The sequence below is a fragment of the Tripterygium wilfordii genome, chromosome 23 (genome assembly GCF_013401445.1).
Source record: "Tripterygium wilfordii isolate XIE 37 chromosome 23, ASM1340144v1, whole genome shotgun sequence".
NCBI lineage: Eukaryota > Viridiplantae > Streptophyta > Magnoliopsida > Celastrales > Celastraceae > Tripterygium > Tripterygium wilfordii.
Window position 1 is genome coordinate 8,671,348 of NC_052254.1, and position 15,684 is coordinate 8,687,031.

Below are 15,684 nucleotides of genomic sequence, written 5' to 3' on the forward strand. Positions count from 1 at the left end.
GACTTTACAGATCAAGGTAGACAACTATCCAACATAATGCAGCAACAGAAAGATACGAAGGAGGAACTTTCAGCTTTCAAGGCCAAATTTCAAGAAAATGAAATATTATTGAAAGATCTGCAAGAAGTTGATTCTAAGCTGAAAGATTGTGAAATTGAGCTAAGTGCTTCTATTGAGAAAGCAAATCAGCTATCAGATGAGTTGACAGAATCAAAGGAAGATGCCGATTTCTACAAGGGAGAATGTGCTCTTGCTGCTAGAAAGGAAAGAATCAAAGCTTTGGGAGAAGTAATGATGCAATACAAGGCTGGTACTTTAAACGAGAAAGAAGTTGATCAAATGATCAAAGAATATGAAGAATTCAAGGTCATCGATGCAACGCAAACTTCCGCTTCTGAAGCCGAAGACAATGTTTACACTTATATTTTTATTCTCACTATCTTGTACCTTCCCTTTTAGTCTTAAATACAATCTTAACTCCTTTATTTTCTTATCAATTGAAGTTCATAGCTTTAACTATATGCTTAAGATTTGAACTATGATGCAAATAATAAGCTTAGAATAAACAAAGGGTTAAGTATACGTGACCTTTTGGGAAATTGGAGGACGTCAATCTTCGTCGCTTTGACCTTCGGCCAAACTTTGATATTTTATCCAATATGCTAACAGATCCTGCAATAATCAAGTATAGAACGATGGGGGTGATGTAATGCGGTCTGTCAGGCACTTATATATGCTGAGCATATATATGTATATATTCAACTCGATTGAGAAAATATATACATTTCAGTGATTCATCATCCAGATCCTTATACTAATAATTTTTTTTTTTTAGGAAAGATATAACCTGAGATGCTTTGCATTCCAGCTGTTGTTAAGTATCCCCCCTTCTTTGGTTTGCAACTTGTAAACACCATTGCCGATGACATCTATGACTCTGTATGGTCCTTCCCATGTGGCCCCCAGTTTTTCAGAATTCAACTGCTGTGTGTTCTGGAAAACTTTGAATAGAACCCAGTCACCGATATTGAAAATTCTTGGGTTAACTGTTTTGTTGTAGTATTTTATGATCCGATGCTTGTAGGCTGCTGTTCTAACAGATAAGTTGTTTCGTCGTGGCTCGAGCATATCTAACTCTTCAATGAGGATGATGTTATTCTCCTCATCTCATTGCCATTCGAATCGTGTTGTTGGGAGGCCAACTTCAACTGGTAGCACTGCTTCAGTTAAAATGGAGTTTCACCTGTTGAAGTTCTTGTTGTTGTTCGATATGACCACAGAACCCCTGGCTCCCTTTGCATTTTCTAGTCTCTTTTTCAAAGTGTTGACTATTGTTTTGTTAGTAGCTTATGCTTGGCCATTCGATTGTGGATGTCTTGGCGATGCAAAACATAGTTTTATTTTCTAGGTGTTACAGAAGTCTTGGAGTTGATGACTGATGAATTGAGATCCATTATCGCAAATGATTTCATAAGGAACTCCAAATCTACAAATGATGTTTCTCCAGATGAAACTTTTAACCTCTTTGTCCCGGACCTATTTATACGCTTCAGCTTCTACTCATTTTGTGAAATAATCTGTTAAGATCAATAAGAAAACTCGTTGTCCTGAAGCTGGGGGAAGCTTTCCAACAATATCCATTCCCCATCTCATGAAAGGCCATGCTGATGAAATTGGGACCAGCTTCGTTGGGGGTTGATGTGGGATTTGTGAAAATCGTTGGCATTTATTACATTTAGCCACATATATGGCTGCATCCCCACGAAGCGTAGGCCAATAATAACCAGTTTGCATGACTTTACTGGCTAAGCTTCGGTCACCTAAATGGTTTCCACAGACACCTTCATGCAGCTCTGCTAGGGCATATTGTGCTTCATCTTGAGATAAACATCGTAGAAAAACTCCTTGATATGATCTTTTGTATAAAATACCATTAAGTATTGTATAACGAGATGCTTTACGTTGTAGTGCTCTGGCTTCATTCTTATCTTGTGGTAACATATCATCCTGTAGATATTGTAAGAATGGTGTTCTCCAATCATCATCATCTTCAGTAATAACGAACGATTGTTCAACCATGGAATGTTTGTTTATTGTAGGTGATTCAAAATAGATCAGTGGGATATTTTGAGTTGCCTACAATTGGATTGCTGATCCTAAATTCGCCAGTGCATCTGCCTGCTGATTCTCTTCTCTAGGCACTTGATTAATCTGGAATTCTTTGAATTCAAGTTGCAACTGTTGTACGGGTTAAGTGCATATAGGTCACTGAAAGATACCCCAGTTTGCAATTAGGTCACTCAAAGAAAAAAAATTCTAATTAGGTCACTCAATGTTCTAATTTTGAGCAATTAGGTCATCACGCTCTAATTCCGGCCAATTGATCGCCGGAACTTGCTGACATGTCCACTTTTGCATATGTGGACCAAACTGACGTGGAATTTTGTGATGACGTGGATATTTTTAATAAAAAATTTATTTTTTCCCTGAAATATGAACTTGTAAAAAAATTATGAAAAAGTATATAAAACCTTATATTTTAACAGAATGTTTATTTGCAAATAAGTCATTAAATTTATGTTTATGACCCAAATTGTCACAGAATATACTTGTTATGTATTTCATATATGTAAACCGATAAAATCAAATACAACATTGATTTCTATCACCAAGTACTAATCCATCAACATCATCCAAAAGACATAAATAATAAACTTACACATAATCCAAAATACATAAGAAATATACATGTAAAGCATTTAAAATACTGCCAATAGACATACATACAAAATGAGACCAAAAAGATATTTAGTGCTCCTTAATTTCTATCACCATTTGTGCAAACAGATTCTTGAGATGCTTGTAGGATTGAGGCAACTCTAGTTGATGATGTTGCAGCACCAACAGTATCACTTGTTAAGTTGGATCCTACTCTCATTGGCACAACACCCCTCCTTCGTATCCCACCTCTTCTGGGCACACCACCTCCTCTTGATCCACCTCTTCTAACACCACCTCCTCTTGAGGAGCCACCTCTAACACCACTTCTAACAGGCCTTGTACTTGCAGCTGTAGAGGTACCAGCCTGTAAACATACAAATATAAAACAAGTTGCATCAAATACAAATGTCAGACAATTACAAAACTAAAGTTATATGAACCATTACCATATTTGGATTTCCTCCTACCATCCCTGCTGCACCATCAGATCTACAACCTCTCCTATTATGCCCTGGTTGTCCACATTTGCCACATTTAATCACAGGATAAGCCCTCCTCAACCTCGATGGATCTTGACTCTCCCCAGCTTCCCTTCTCCTTTTTACTTGCGGCCTACCCATTTTTTTCCTTGGCGGTGGTGGAAGCACAGCTTCAGCATGAGTATTGGGATACATATTCATACCATTAAGAGGATGAACAAAGTGGCTATACCCTCTCAAGTATGTTTCTTTTGTGTAATAATGACTTACATATTCAACAATAGGATGTCCAATGTACCTGAGAGCTGCAATTGCATGGCAGCAAGGTATCCCTGTGAGATCCCAAACCCTGCAACTACATGTTCTTTCCACTATGTGCACAACATACTTCTCTGGTCTGCAGGTTACCTCAAAAAGTGAATGTGCATTATCCCCACTCCAGATAACTTCCCATCTCCCACTAAGATCCACTAGTTTCACAATCCTCTTTGCAACATTTGGCACCAGTGGGCTGTTGGAATTAGAATCCAACATATCCTTTCTCAACTTTACAATTCTCTTCATTGCATCCTTCCTCAATTCTTCTAGAAATGTAATAATAGGTTTTCCTCTATGTTTTAGAATGCTACCATTATAGCTCTCTGAAATGTTGTTAAGCAATATATCATTCTTACAAGTAGTCCTAATCTTAGCTCTACTCCACAACTTGTCAGCCCTATCATCCAGCCACTTCCATGCAGGTTCAGAAAGTGTCTTCATTACACACATCTCATGCTCAAATTCAGGAATTATAGTCCTTGCAATAATCTTGTAGAACTGGCTTTTAAGTTGCACTCCCTTGTGTTCTTTGCTGAAATTATTATACAGGTGTCTAGCACATATTCTGTGCTCAAAACCAGTTAGCACTATGTTGAATACATTCTCCAATCCCTACAAAACAAATATTGTCAATGCATGATGTTAGTGAATGTGGGAACAACAAAGAATTATTATGAACCAATTTTGTGAATGAATGAGGTTAGTACCTTTTGTTGGTCTGAAATGAAGGTCCACTCTCTATCCATCCCCAAATCACCCATTAAATGCATCAAAAACCACCTCCAATTTTCAGTATTTTCAACCAAGACAACTGCCCATACAATTGGATATATGTGTCCATCCCCATCTTGGCCAATTGCTGTAAGAAGCTGTCCTTTATAGCATCCTTTTAAAAAACATCCATCCAAACCAATCAGTGGTCTGCAACCATCCAAAAAACCCCTTTTCAAAGCATCTAAACATATGTATATCCTATTAAATTGAGGTGGACTGTCAGCTGTAACCCTATTCACATGCACAATGCATGTGCTCCCCACATTTTTGTTCCTTATCTCTGCACAGTAGTCTCTCAACCTGGCATATTGTTCTTTGGCTGTACCCTCAATCATCTCCTTAGCCTTCAATTTGGCTCTATATGCCTGTGAAATTGTAATGTCCAACTGCAAATTCTCACTAACCCATGGTATTAAGTCAATCAGTTTGATATCTGGTTCTAGTCTAATCTTATCAGCAATTCTGAATGCCAACCAATTTGTTGATGCTTGCTTGTTGACAAACAACCTAGTACAACTATGTGAATCAACCAGAGTCTTGATTTGAAATGTTTGTTCTCCTTTGATTTGGCTACACCAAATCTTCCATGGACAATCAACCTTTCCCTCACATTTCATCTGGCATCTGTCCTTGTTATTTACATAATATTTAAGCTGAAATCCTCCAGCAATAGCATAGTCTTTCACAGCAATCTTGAACTCTTTTAAACTATTAAACTGCATCCCTAGCTCTAATCTAACTTCTTTCATAGGCAAATTTGGATTGTGTACAGGTCCCCTAGGCACTCTCCTCTTACTTCTCTGTTCTACCTCACTGTCATCAGAATCAATAGGCAAATGATAATCAAGATCCTCTAAATGGTCACAGTCATACTCATTCAATAAATCTTTAGCATAATCACTATCTGAGTCATCCTCCACAACCACCTCATCCTCATTCTCTTGCTGCCCATCATCATTCTCTTGCTGCCCACCCTCATCATCTTGCTGCCCACCCTCATCATCTTGCTCATAAGACTCATTCTCCTCCTCATCAGTCTCCACCTCTACATAGTGCTCTGAATCAGTCAATTCCTCAACATCAATATCCACATCAATAACAGCTTTAGGATCAGGTATTGGGCCATCATAAAATATGGGAACCTCCACAGGGTGCTCAACATAGACATCTACATGATCTTCCCCTTTGATACACTCTATCATGTGAAGGACATTCTGGTCATTCCTTATGGGTTTTAGACCATCCACAAAACTCTTATTGGGCAGCAAGAAACTACAATTCTTCAAACTGTTATACCCTACCTCTCTCAAACATTTCAATATTTCAAATAAACTAAACATATCTGAATTACAATTCTCCCAACATGAAACATCCCCTCCAACATATTCAATCTTTTGTGATATATTATTTTTCGCTAGTTTACCCCCATGGTGTAAGACCATGTCAAAATAAATGGAGTCCATTAACCTACAAGTGAAAAGCAAAATACCCAGTAAAATATATCAATCATACTATCTCGTACATGCATGATTTACATCAAATCCCATATAGACAAAGTCACACATATTACATTTGCACAAAAAAATGCCACCATAAACAATACAACACTAACAGGTCAAGAACTAAGCACCAATCATGGGCACAAGACAATCAATAAGCCTAGACGAAAGATATATGAGCTAACCCAGAAGGACTTGACCCAATCGACCTAACTCAGAAGAAAGATGGGTTTAGGTTATACCTTTTACTTCTGGAACCACTGATGCTTGCGAGACCTACGACTCCTACGATTATCCGATGGCCGTAAACCCAAGACGAAAGGTACACGAGTTAACCGTTGAAGACGATTGAAGAAATCTGCATTCCACGCAGAGAGAAATCGGGCAGAGAGAGAAATGGGTTTAGAAGTGTTTTCGAGAAGATGGGTTATGGTGGGAAGGTGGAAATGTATACGGTATATCAAATCAAATCTCTCCTCTTTATTCAATTTTTTTTTATTAAAAAAATCCACGTCATCACAAAATTCCACGTCAATTTGGTCCACATATGCAAAAGTGGACATGTCAGCAAGTTCCGGCGATCAATTGGCCGGAATTAGAGCGTGATGACCTAATTGCTCAAAATTGGAACATTGAGTGACCTAATTATAAATTTTTTTCTTTGGGTGACCTAATTGTAAACTGGGGTATCTTTCAGTGACCTATATGCACTTAACCCACTATTGTACTAACTCCAGATAATCGTTCATTCTCTCATCTTTTGCTTGCTATCCTCCATTCAATTGATTAACGATCAATTGGGAATCTGAAGTCACATGGACACGTCGAACTTTTAATTCTTTTGCTAGTTTCAGTCCCTCAATCAAAGCTTCATATTCTGCTTCATTGTTTGTAGCGTGAAATCCGCAATGTGTAGCTTGAGGGAATTGATCTCCTTGTGGTGAGATTAAGATGATACCTAAACCGCTTCCCTTTGCATTACTCGAACCATCAACAAATAATTGCCAAATAGCTTCATCGTCTTCTTTGTTTTGATGCAATTCTTTGTGAGCATTATCCATCATTCCTGGACTAAATTCAGCAATGAAGTCTGCCAGAATTTGAGCCTTGATTGTGGTTTGAGGTTGATACATGATATCATGCTCGGTCAATTCAATTGCTCACTTCATTAATCGTCCGAACAACTATGGTTTGTGTAATATTGTTTTGATCGGAAAGCTCGTTACCACCATGATAGGATGACTTTGAAAATAGGGACGAAGCTTTCGTGCTGCAGTGATAAGCGCTAGAACAAGCTTTTCCATTAAAGGATACCTTGTTTCAGCATCTAGCAAGCTTCGACTAACATAATATATCGGATGTTGCCGATTGTTTTCTTCTCTTAGCAGTACTGCACTAATTGCAAATTTAGAAACTGTTAAATAAAGATAAAGTATCTCACCGGTTTTTGGCTTCGCGAGAATTGGAGGATTGGTTAGATATCCTTTCAATTTCTTTAACGCCATCTCACATTCCTCTATCCATTCGAAATTGACTGATTTTTTTAATGCTGTGAATAGATGATGACATCTTTCGAAAGATTTGGAGATGAATCGGTTTAGTGCTGCAATCTTCCCTGCCAACCGTTGTACGTCTCGTATTGTTGTGGGGGAAGGAATATCAAGTATCGCTTGAATTTGATCAGGATTTGCTTCAATGCCCCTTTGTGTAACGATGAATCCCAAAAATTTTCCTGCTTTGACTCCGAATACACATTTGAGAGGATTTAATTTCATCTGATGAGCATCAAGAATTTCAAATGCTTGTCTAAGATGCTCGATATGATCTTCGACCTTCAGAGTCTTTACTAGCATATCATCGATATATACTTCCATCATCTTTCGGAGCAGACTGGCAAACATGCGATTGACGAGCTATTGATATGTTGCTCCTGCATTTTTCAATCCAAACGGCATCACCTTATAACAATATGTGCCACGTTCGGTTATGAATGCAGTTTTCTCTTGATCTTCTGGATGCATTAAGATATGATTATATCCGGAGAATGCATCCATAAAGCAGAGTAATTCATGCCCTGCTGTTGCATCCACAAGTATATCAATATAAGGGAGTGGAAAAGAATCTTTTGGACAAGCTTTATTCAGATCCGTGAAGTCGATACAAACTCTCCATTTCCCATTCTTCTTCTTTACCACGACCATATTTGCAAGCCAATCTGGGTATTGGACTTCTCGAACGAACCCAATGTCTAACAACTTTTGAACTTCCTCATTAATAACTTTATTTCTTTCTGGAGCGAACCTTCGTCTCTTCTGCCTCACCGGAAGGAAGCCATCATCGACTTGCAACTGATGAGTGATGATTTTTGGATCAATTCCATTCATATCTGCATGTGTCCAAGCAAAAGTGTGTTTATGAACTTGCAGGAATTGAATTAAATTTTCTCGGAGTTGACGATTCAAGTGTGCTCCAATTTGAATCTTCTGCTCTGGATAATCAGGATGAATGATGACATTCTTCTATATCCTTTTTAGACGGTTCTTCTTGATTGTTCAGAATCAGCTCTTGCTGTAATTGCTATAAAGCTTAAGTTTTTCCTTTCAATGCTTGTTCATAGCAACTCCTTGCCTGACGTTGATCCCCATATATTTCTTGTATTCCATCTCTTCTTGGGAATTGTATTACTTGATGATAAGTTGATGGCACAGCCGTCATTGCATGAATCCAAGGTCGTCCGAGTATTGCATTATATGGAGATTGACAATCTAATATATTAAATCGAACCTGGAGATTTATTCCTTTCGCGTATACTTGCAAAGGAATAGAGCCGATGGTATGTTGTTGTTCTCTGCTGAAGCCGATGAGTGGAATAGGACCTCTGGTTATGTCGGCTTCTGAAAGTCCCATTGCTTGAAGTGTGTACATGAACAGTAAATTCGCTAAGCTGCCATCGTCAATCATGATTCTTTTAACTTCACAATTGGCAATTTGCAAAGTGATGACCAAAGCATCATGGTGCGGATTTAATAATCTCGTCATCTCATCATCTGTGAAACTGATGATTTGTCTCGTGAATTGGACCATCGGCTTATCATTCCATACCTCAGAATTCTCTGTCTGCTTGACATGTTTCTTTGCTGATGAATGTGTAATTCCACTAATTTCTGAACCGTCGAATGTCACGTTAATCGTCTTCTCTGGGGGAGGTGGCTTCTGTTCTTCTTCTCGTCTTTCGGCTTGGGCCATCGTTGCTTTTCCCCTTTCAGATAGTAAATCCCGAAGATAACCTTTCTTTAAAAATTGGGTTACTTCTTTTTTGAGGGTAAAATAGTCTTCTGTTGTATGCCCATAGTCGTTGTGAAATTCACACCATTTGGAAGTATCCTGTTGATCTAACGGTTTACGAACTTTGTCGGGCCATCGAACAGCATCTCCCATTTTCTTCAACACTAATAAGACTTCATTTGGTGGAATTACCAAATTGTATTCAGGAGATCGAGGTTTCTTCTTGAAATTGATTGGTTTAGGATCTTTGCGAGGATATCGCGGGGTCTCTAAACTTATTTGCTTTTGCTCAGATTTCTTCGACTGCTCTGTTGGTCGCTCTGGAAGTCTTCCTTCGTCTTCCTCCCATTTAATCTGAACGCTCGCTCTTGCCTACACTTCTTGAAATGACTTACATAGATAACGAGTAAGCTTTCCGTACAATTTGCTTCCAGGAAGAAGAGCCATGCGAAATGCATTGATTGCAATTTCATCTAAGCACCAAGAATCTCTAGTTTTTCTTTATTGAATCTTGTTAAGAATGATCGTAGAGATTCTCCTTGCTTCTATCGCAGCCAATACATATCATCAGATGTTGGAATTATTTTCCTGCTGCTTGCAAACTGTTCAACGAATGTGTCGGCCAGTTGTGCAAATGAAGCAATTTGCCCTTCTGGAAGATTTAGATACCACTTCAAAGAAGGTCCCACCAAAGTTGAACTAAATCCTCGACACATGCATGCTTCGTGCTTATTGAATGGGTACGACACCAAAGTCAATCGTTGACCATCATAAGGTTTAACATGTGGTATGATGAATTTCCTTGGAAGCTCTTCCATGGCAATGGCATGAACAAATGGAGATTTGAGGAAAGTATGATTTTTCTTTATTGGTGGCGAAATGCCTGGTATCCTGAAGAATGCTGATTCCATTTCCTCCAATCTTTTGTCGACACTTCGCTGCGTCGTTACTTCTGGCAATATTGTAGTTATATTTGACCATGCACCGACTGTCGGGATGAAGATGAAGTTGGTATTGGAAATAATGGTGCCATGGATTGTGCCGTTGGCCTTAGAAATTGAGTTCCGTCTGATGCACAAATCCTGGCAAGGGAACGCTTGCGTTAGGAATTTGTGTTGTTTGTCCATCGTTGATTCGAACAGAAGTACTTGGGATAGCACTTGCAGGAATGGTTCTGGTTACGTGAGGACTTGGAGGTTGATTCATAAGATCAAGCAGCTTTTGATTTTCTCTTCGAACCGTCAAGTTTTCTTGCTCCAACTGTTGGACCCTTCTTTCATGTTCATCGAAGCATTGAATCAAAGCTTTCATCTTCTCGCTTACGGTATCATCTCGCGAATCTTCTGAGTTTGCCATTTGGATAAAACTTGTTCCCCTATCTGGCGCGCCAAATTGTTGATGTAAATTATCGACAATCGAATTGTTGAGAGTGAGTTGGTAAATGTAAGACAAAACAGAGAGATTTTACGTGGTTCGGCTTTGAGCCTAGGTCCACGATGCAGAACGATATGATATTTTATTTATCACTTGTGATTACAGAGTGAGTGAAAAAGTTTGAATTTTTCCCATTACCCCCCGTCCCCTTTCCTTGGCCTAATGAACTCCTTTTATGTTTTTCTTGAGCAGTTATCAGTAGTTGTGGCAGTTGAAGAAGTTCATGGCAGTTTGGGGGAGTTTGCGGTAGTTTGCAGTAATTTCGGCTGTTACCCTTTAACAAGGAACTGCCCTATCTTCGGCTTCGTCCCTTAGTTATTGGTTCGGCCTTACTTGTATTGACTTTGTATTGTCTTTAAAAGACCAAGTCCTTTTTGGACTGTATGCTCTGGCTTTATGTTGTTGGGCTTCGGGGCCCTAGCCTCTGTTGGGCTTTTATATTGTTGTTGGGCTTCGGGGCCCTAGCCTCTGTTGGGCTTTTATGTTGTTGGGCTTCGGGGCCCATATAATTTGCTGAGGTTCACTTTGACCCCTACAGACATCCTATCGGTTTCATGGTTAAAACCTGGGTAAATTACACTTGTGCACACTGAAAGATGGTGTTTGTTTCAATTTGCACATCAAATGTCAAAACGTTTCAATTTGGTAACCCAAAAATGAAAATGTGTCAAATAGGTCACTCAATAAGATTTTTCAAGTTTTGGACGGTCAACCTGCCTATGTGGCAAGTTGACCAAAGTAGGTGGAAAATAATTTTGTTTTATCAAAAACAAAAGCTAATGAGAGCCACACATGTGTAATAAAAAAATTAATTTATATATTATCCACCTCAATATAAATTAATTAATCAATCAATATTATAGACAAAAGAATTAATCTAAACATTTTTTTTTCCCTTTTCCTAAACCGAACTCTGAAGCGCTACGTTTATTCTTGAGAGAGATTTTGTGTGCTCCACCCAGAACTCCACCGCCACTGCACGATGGATCCCAACAACGACCTTCACTCCCCGCAACAGCACGTCGGCACCTCCATCGGTACAGAAATCGTGCTTCGCCATCTCCAAGGGCTTTGATTTGGGTTTCGTGAGAGATTCTGTGTGATTACTGGCATACATCTGTTTTTGATTAGTAGTGGCGAAAGTGCCAAAACTCTCATGATCAATCTTCTGATGCACCGGTGTCATTGGGTTTGATTTCCCTTTATTTAGATTCTTGAGTTTGATTCAAAAGAAGGCAGACGTGAATTCTCGGAGTTCATTCTTATTTGGGTTTCATCCTTTGTTTGAATTCTTGGATTCTTGAGTTTGATTATTGACTAGGTTGATTCAAGAAGTTCATAGATTTCTCTTATCTGTGTTTGATTTTTCATAGGAAAGGTTAGAGAGAGAGAGAGACTACATGTCTGCATGTGTGTTTTTTTAAGAAAAATTCATTGTTTCCCCGTGGAAAATCATTATCCACGTGGAATGCCATATAAACAGGTTGATTGCCAAATACTTGAAATTTTTGACCGAGTGATCTATTTGACACATTTTCATCTTTGAGTAATTAAATTGAAACGTTTTGACTTTCGATGTGTAAATTGAAAGAAACACCATCTGTCTGTGTGCAAAAATGTAATTTACCTGTTAAAATCTCTTTATAGATATTGTTGATCGTGACTAAGAGTGCTTTGTTTTTGATGGATATCAAGAACCACTTCCAGCTGTGCACGGCGAATTATCATATATGGATATCAAAAGGATCTTCTTTGATCGTTCTTGCAATGACCCATATCATGGATTTGACCTGTAAAGTTTACGAAGGTATGCTTTCCTGTATGTCCTACTATGCACAAAAGACAAAATGTCTTGGTGGTCAATTTTATTTAGGTTTCGAATTACATTTGTCGGTTGATCGTCCAATACAGTTTAGGAACAGAAGGAAAAAAAGATTTTTGATCGAAAACTTCAGCGTATTTTTAACAGTAAAATTTTTTTTTTAAAAATTGGGCAAAAAGCATTGGAAAGTTGAAAAGTGACGATTGCAGGTTAAGGGACTTTCCAGATGGGACCATTGTGCAGGCAAACAAAGTGGAGGATGGGCAAATTCTGGATCACCTAAAAATATCAAATTTGATTCACCTGGTAATTAATCCGCTAGTGTTTCTTTTTTTACCTTCTTGCATTTAAGATTGGTATCTTTTAGTTTTATGCCTTTGCTACTCGGTGTGAAACACGCATGTAAGACTTCTTATTTATCTTATTTTATTGTCACAATGAATACTGGCTTATAGTATATTGAAAATTAGTTGCCAAATATGACTGAACTACCAAAAATATTTAGTTGGCTTTTTTGATATAAAATAAAGCAATTTGAATGTTGATCAGGCCCCCGAGGAGATTTGTTTGTGATTTCTGTGGGTGTTGCTTTTCATCTGCGGTGGTTCATGCATCTAATCTTCCATCATTTATTTCCTTCTGATCTCCACTCATTTGCACTCGGTTTTCCTCTGTTTGTCTTTAAAATTTCAGTACGGGTGTGTGGTAGAGGAAGATCTGTAGCGACATCGTCTTCGTAGGTGTGTTCCCCTTTCTGCGTCACTTTAATTTCCCCTTCCAACGATTCATGCATCTACTCCTTCGTTGCCTTTTGTTCTCCACTTATTTCTTCTCTTCTGATCGACATCGTTTTCCTCCGTTGGTCTGTGAAGCTTCAACACGGGTGTGCGGCAGGGGAAGATTTTCATTGGCATCGTCTTCGTGGTTGTGTTCATTGTCTTACGTGTGGTTAATTTAGTCTCTGTTGAGGTCCGCAGTGAAATCTTTGTGATTTGATCTCTTTTCTTTCCTTTTTACAGTGTTCTCGGGATCAATCTGTGTGGGTGTAGTCGGCTACGCGCATTTGGCGGAGGTATTTTTTGGTGTCGTCGTTTGTTGAGGTTAGTTTGAGTTTTATTTCGTTGTAATTACAATGGACTTTGGTTGAATTCTTCAGTTATTTTTGATGCATTATTCATTTGAGTTTGGTGTATTTTTTGGTTTGTTTTTCTTTTTCTGATTCCTTATGCAACAAAGAAGAATGGCATGGAGATATCTCTATTGATCGTCGCTTGCATCTCTAACTTCGCCTGAAAAGTAGTCATTTAAAAAGTGAAACTCCTCTTTTAGAATCAATTTGACCTTTTCTTTGGTCACTAATTTGCTTTGATGGCTGACTGGCAGCAAACAGACGAGGTTAACAGCTATTTGCAAGGTAAGTGGTGTCCCTTCTCAAGAGAATTGAATTGGTTTATACATCACCTTTGTTAAGGTACGGCTTTTCCAGACCTTGCTATATTTGAATATGATCTTTTGGATTTTACACTTATTGTTGTTTAATTCTTGCAATACATGACTACCCTTGGAAGAACTTGGTTGGGAACCCACCCGATGCCTCCAGAGTCTTTGGTCCTTCCTTTAGGCCTTATAGTGCATCCAGATTGGTGAATTTTTTCGTTTCTCTAAAGCAAAAATCCTACAAAGTGGTAAGTATTTGGTGATAAAGGATGCAAATCAAAGACACGCTCATGGAGAATATATATTTGTTGGGTTCCCTTTCTTTTTTCGCTTTAGTCATGTTGGTGTTAACTACTTCATTATTGTGGTGTTTCAGGGCAATATTCATTTGAGAACTGAAGAAAATACTGTGTTTAGGTGGGTACTGATTGATATTACATCGAAGTTACAAATGTTACGAATATTCTCCTGAAGGTCAATGCAAAGGTAAGTCATGCATATAAGGATTAGTTATCAGACTTCTTTCATTGTTTGTTACATTTATTTCATGGTTGAGGGTATGGTTGGAGTGTTCTATTCCTCAATATTGTCCTTATTATTACAGATTTTGAATCCCTGATTACTTTTTAGGGGCCAACTAAGAAGGAGCAAATTGATGTTCAAGGAGACATAAGCTATGATGTTGTGCCTTAAGTAATTAAATCTTCATTTTCCTTTGTTTCTTATCAGAAGTATCAAATAGTGTTTCTGAATTTTGGTTTGTGTTACCTTCAAAACTTTTGCCCAAGTCCTTTTGAAGAGTTGATCAAATGTGGTCTGCAATACAAGTCTCCGCTTTTATTACAGTAGTTCTTATTACTCTCAACAGTATCTAAATACATGACATTGATGTTGATTGTTCAAGAAATCAACTTGAACAACACAGATTGGATCACTATTTCATCTTTGGGTTAGTTGTTAATTAGACTTCATACAATTGTAAGCAGCGAACTATTGGATTTTGGATCGATTAAACTTCGATGATTTCGAGGTAGAGGAGGAGGAACGATCGCATTTCCCCTGCCCATATTGTTATGAGGATTTCGACATCGCTTCTTTGTGTTTACATTTGGAAGACGAGCATTCTTGTGAGTCCAAAATCACCGTAGGGGATTAGATTATATGTTTTCATTCATGTGAATTTTGTTTTTTTACCTTTTTCGGTGAAGAACATCATACCTATCATGTGAATTGGTTTATCTAACTCCAGAAGTTATGGTCTTTATTATGTTCTTTGTTATAAAATATCATTTCTATGTGTGTCTCTGTTTGTTGGTCTGTTGTTTTAAACATCACATTCTTATCAATAAAAAGGAGAAGCTATTGTATTTATATGGAATTTTTCACTACTGCAACAAAGCGCGGACACAACACTAATTATAGTATATATAGTAAAACCAAAATGATATATATCCATAATTTTAATGTCCATAAGTGTTCATAATTTTATGGTCCCCCACACTTCTCCTCATGCTACGTAGATTATGGGCACTTATGGATACCAAAATTATGGACATGTAATGCTTCCGATAATAAATTACATGCATGAATTGCACTCTATCACGACAGCTCCCAAGTCCAATCTTGCTGTTGCTCAAAATCCAATCTCGTGGCTTCACTTAATGCTGGCATGAGCCACATTTATGGCATGCACCGCACATCAAGTCTTCATTTAATGTGTGGCATGCGCCACCCAAGTCAACATTACCAATCAATGGTGGCAAGCGCCACACATATCAACAGACATCTAGTAGCATCTAGATGATAAACTGAGGGCGAGAATTACTCATTCACTTAAACTTTCAACAAGAGCAAAATTCAAGTCGTGTGAGTAGATCATATTTCTTGGGTTGGCAAAGAATTTGTTAAATTGACT

General features: G+C 38.2%; 1 protein-coding gene across 21 annotated transcripts; it reads left to right on the forward strand.

Annotated features, from left to right (window-relative positions):
• Positions 1–11,528: 11,528 nt before the first annotated feature.
• LOC119992898 lies at positions 11,529–14,711 on the forward strand. 21 transcript variants are annotated; one of them, XM_038839720.1, is made up of 9 exons: positions 11,529–11,547; positions 12,206–12,317; positions 12,542–12,638; positions 13,026–13,256; positions 13,352–13,432; positions 13,716–13,746; positions 13,901–14,017; positions 14,146–14,255; positions 14,400–14,711. In XM_038839720.1, exons 4-8 carry the CDS (start codon positions 13,120–13,122, stop codon positions 14,239–14,241), a joined length of 462 nt encoding a protein of 153 aa, XP_038695648.1. In that variant the 5' UTR covers positions 11,529–11,547; positions 12,206–12,317; positions 12,542–12,638; positions 13,026–13,119; the 3' UTR covers positions 14,242–14,255; positions 14,400–14,711. The 21 variants fall into 21 exon arrangements, 4 of the variants coding, with proteins under 4 accessions (XP_038695648.1, XP_038695647.1, XP_038695649.1 ...); XR_005466436.1 differs by lacking the exon at positions 11,529–11,547 and having other exon boundaries at positions 11,898–12,317; positions 13,026–13,072; positions 13,205–13,256; positions 13,716–13,803; XR_005466448.1 differs by lacking the exon at positions 11,529–11,547 and having other exon boundaries at positions 11,898–12,317; positions 13,026–13,072; positions 13,716–13,803.
• The last annotated feature ends 973 nt before the right edge of the window (positions 14,712–15,684 follow it).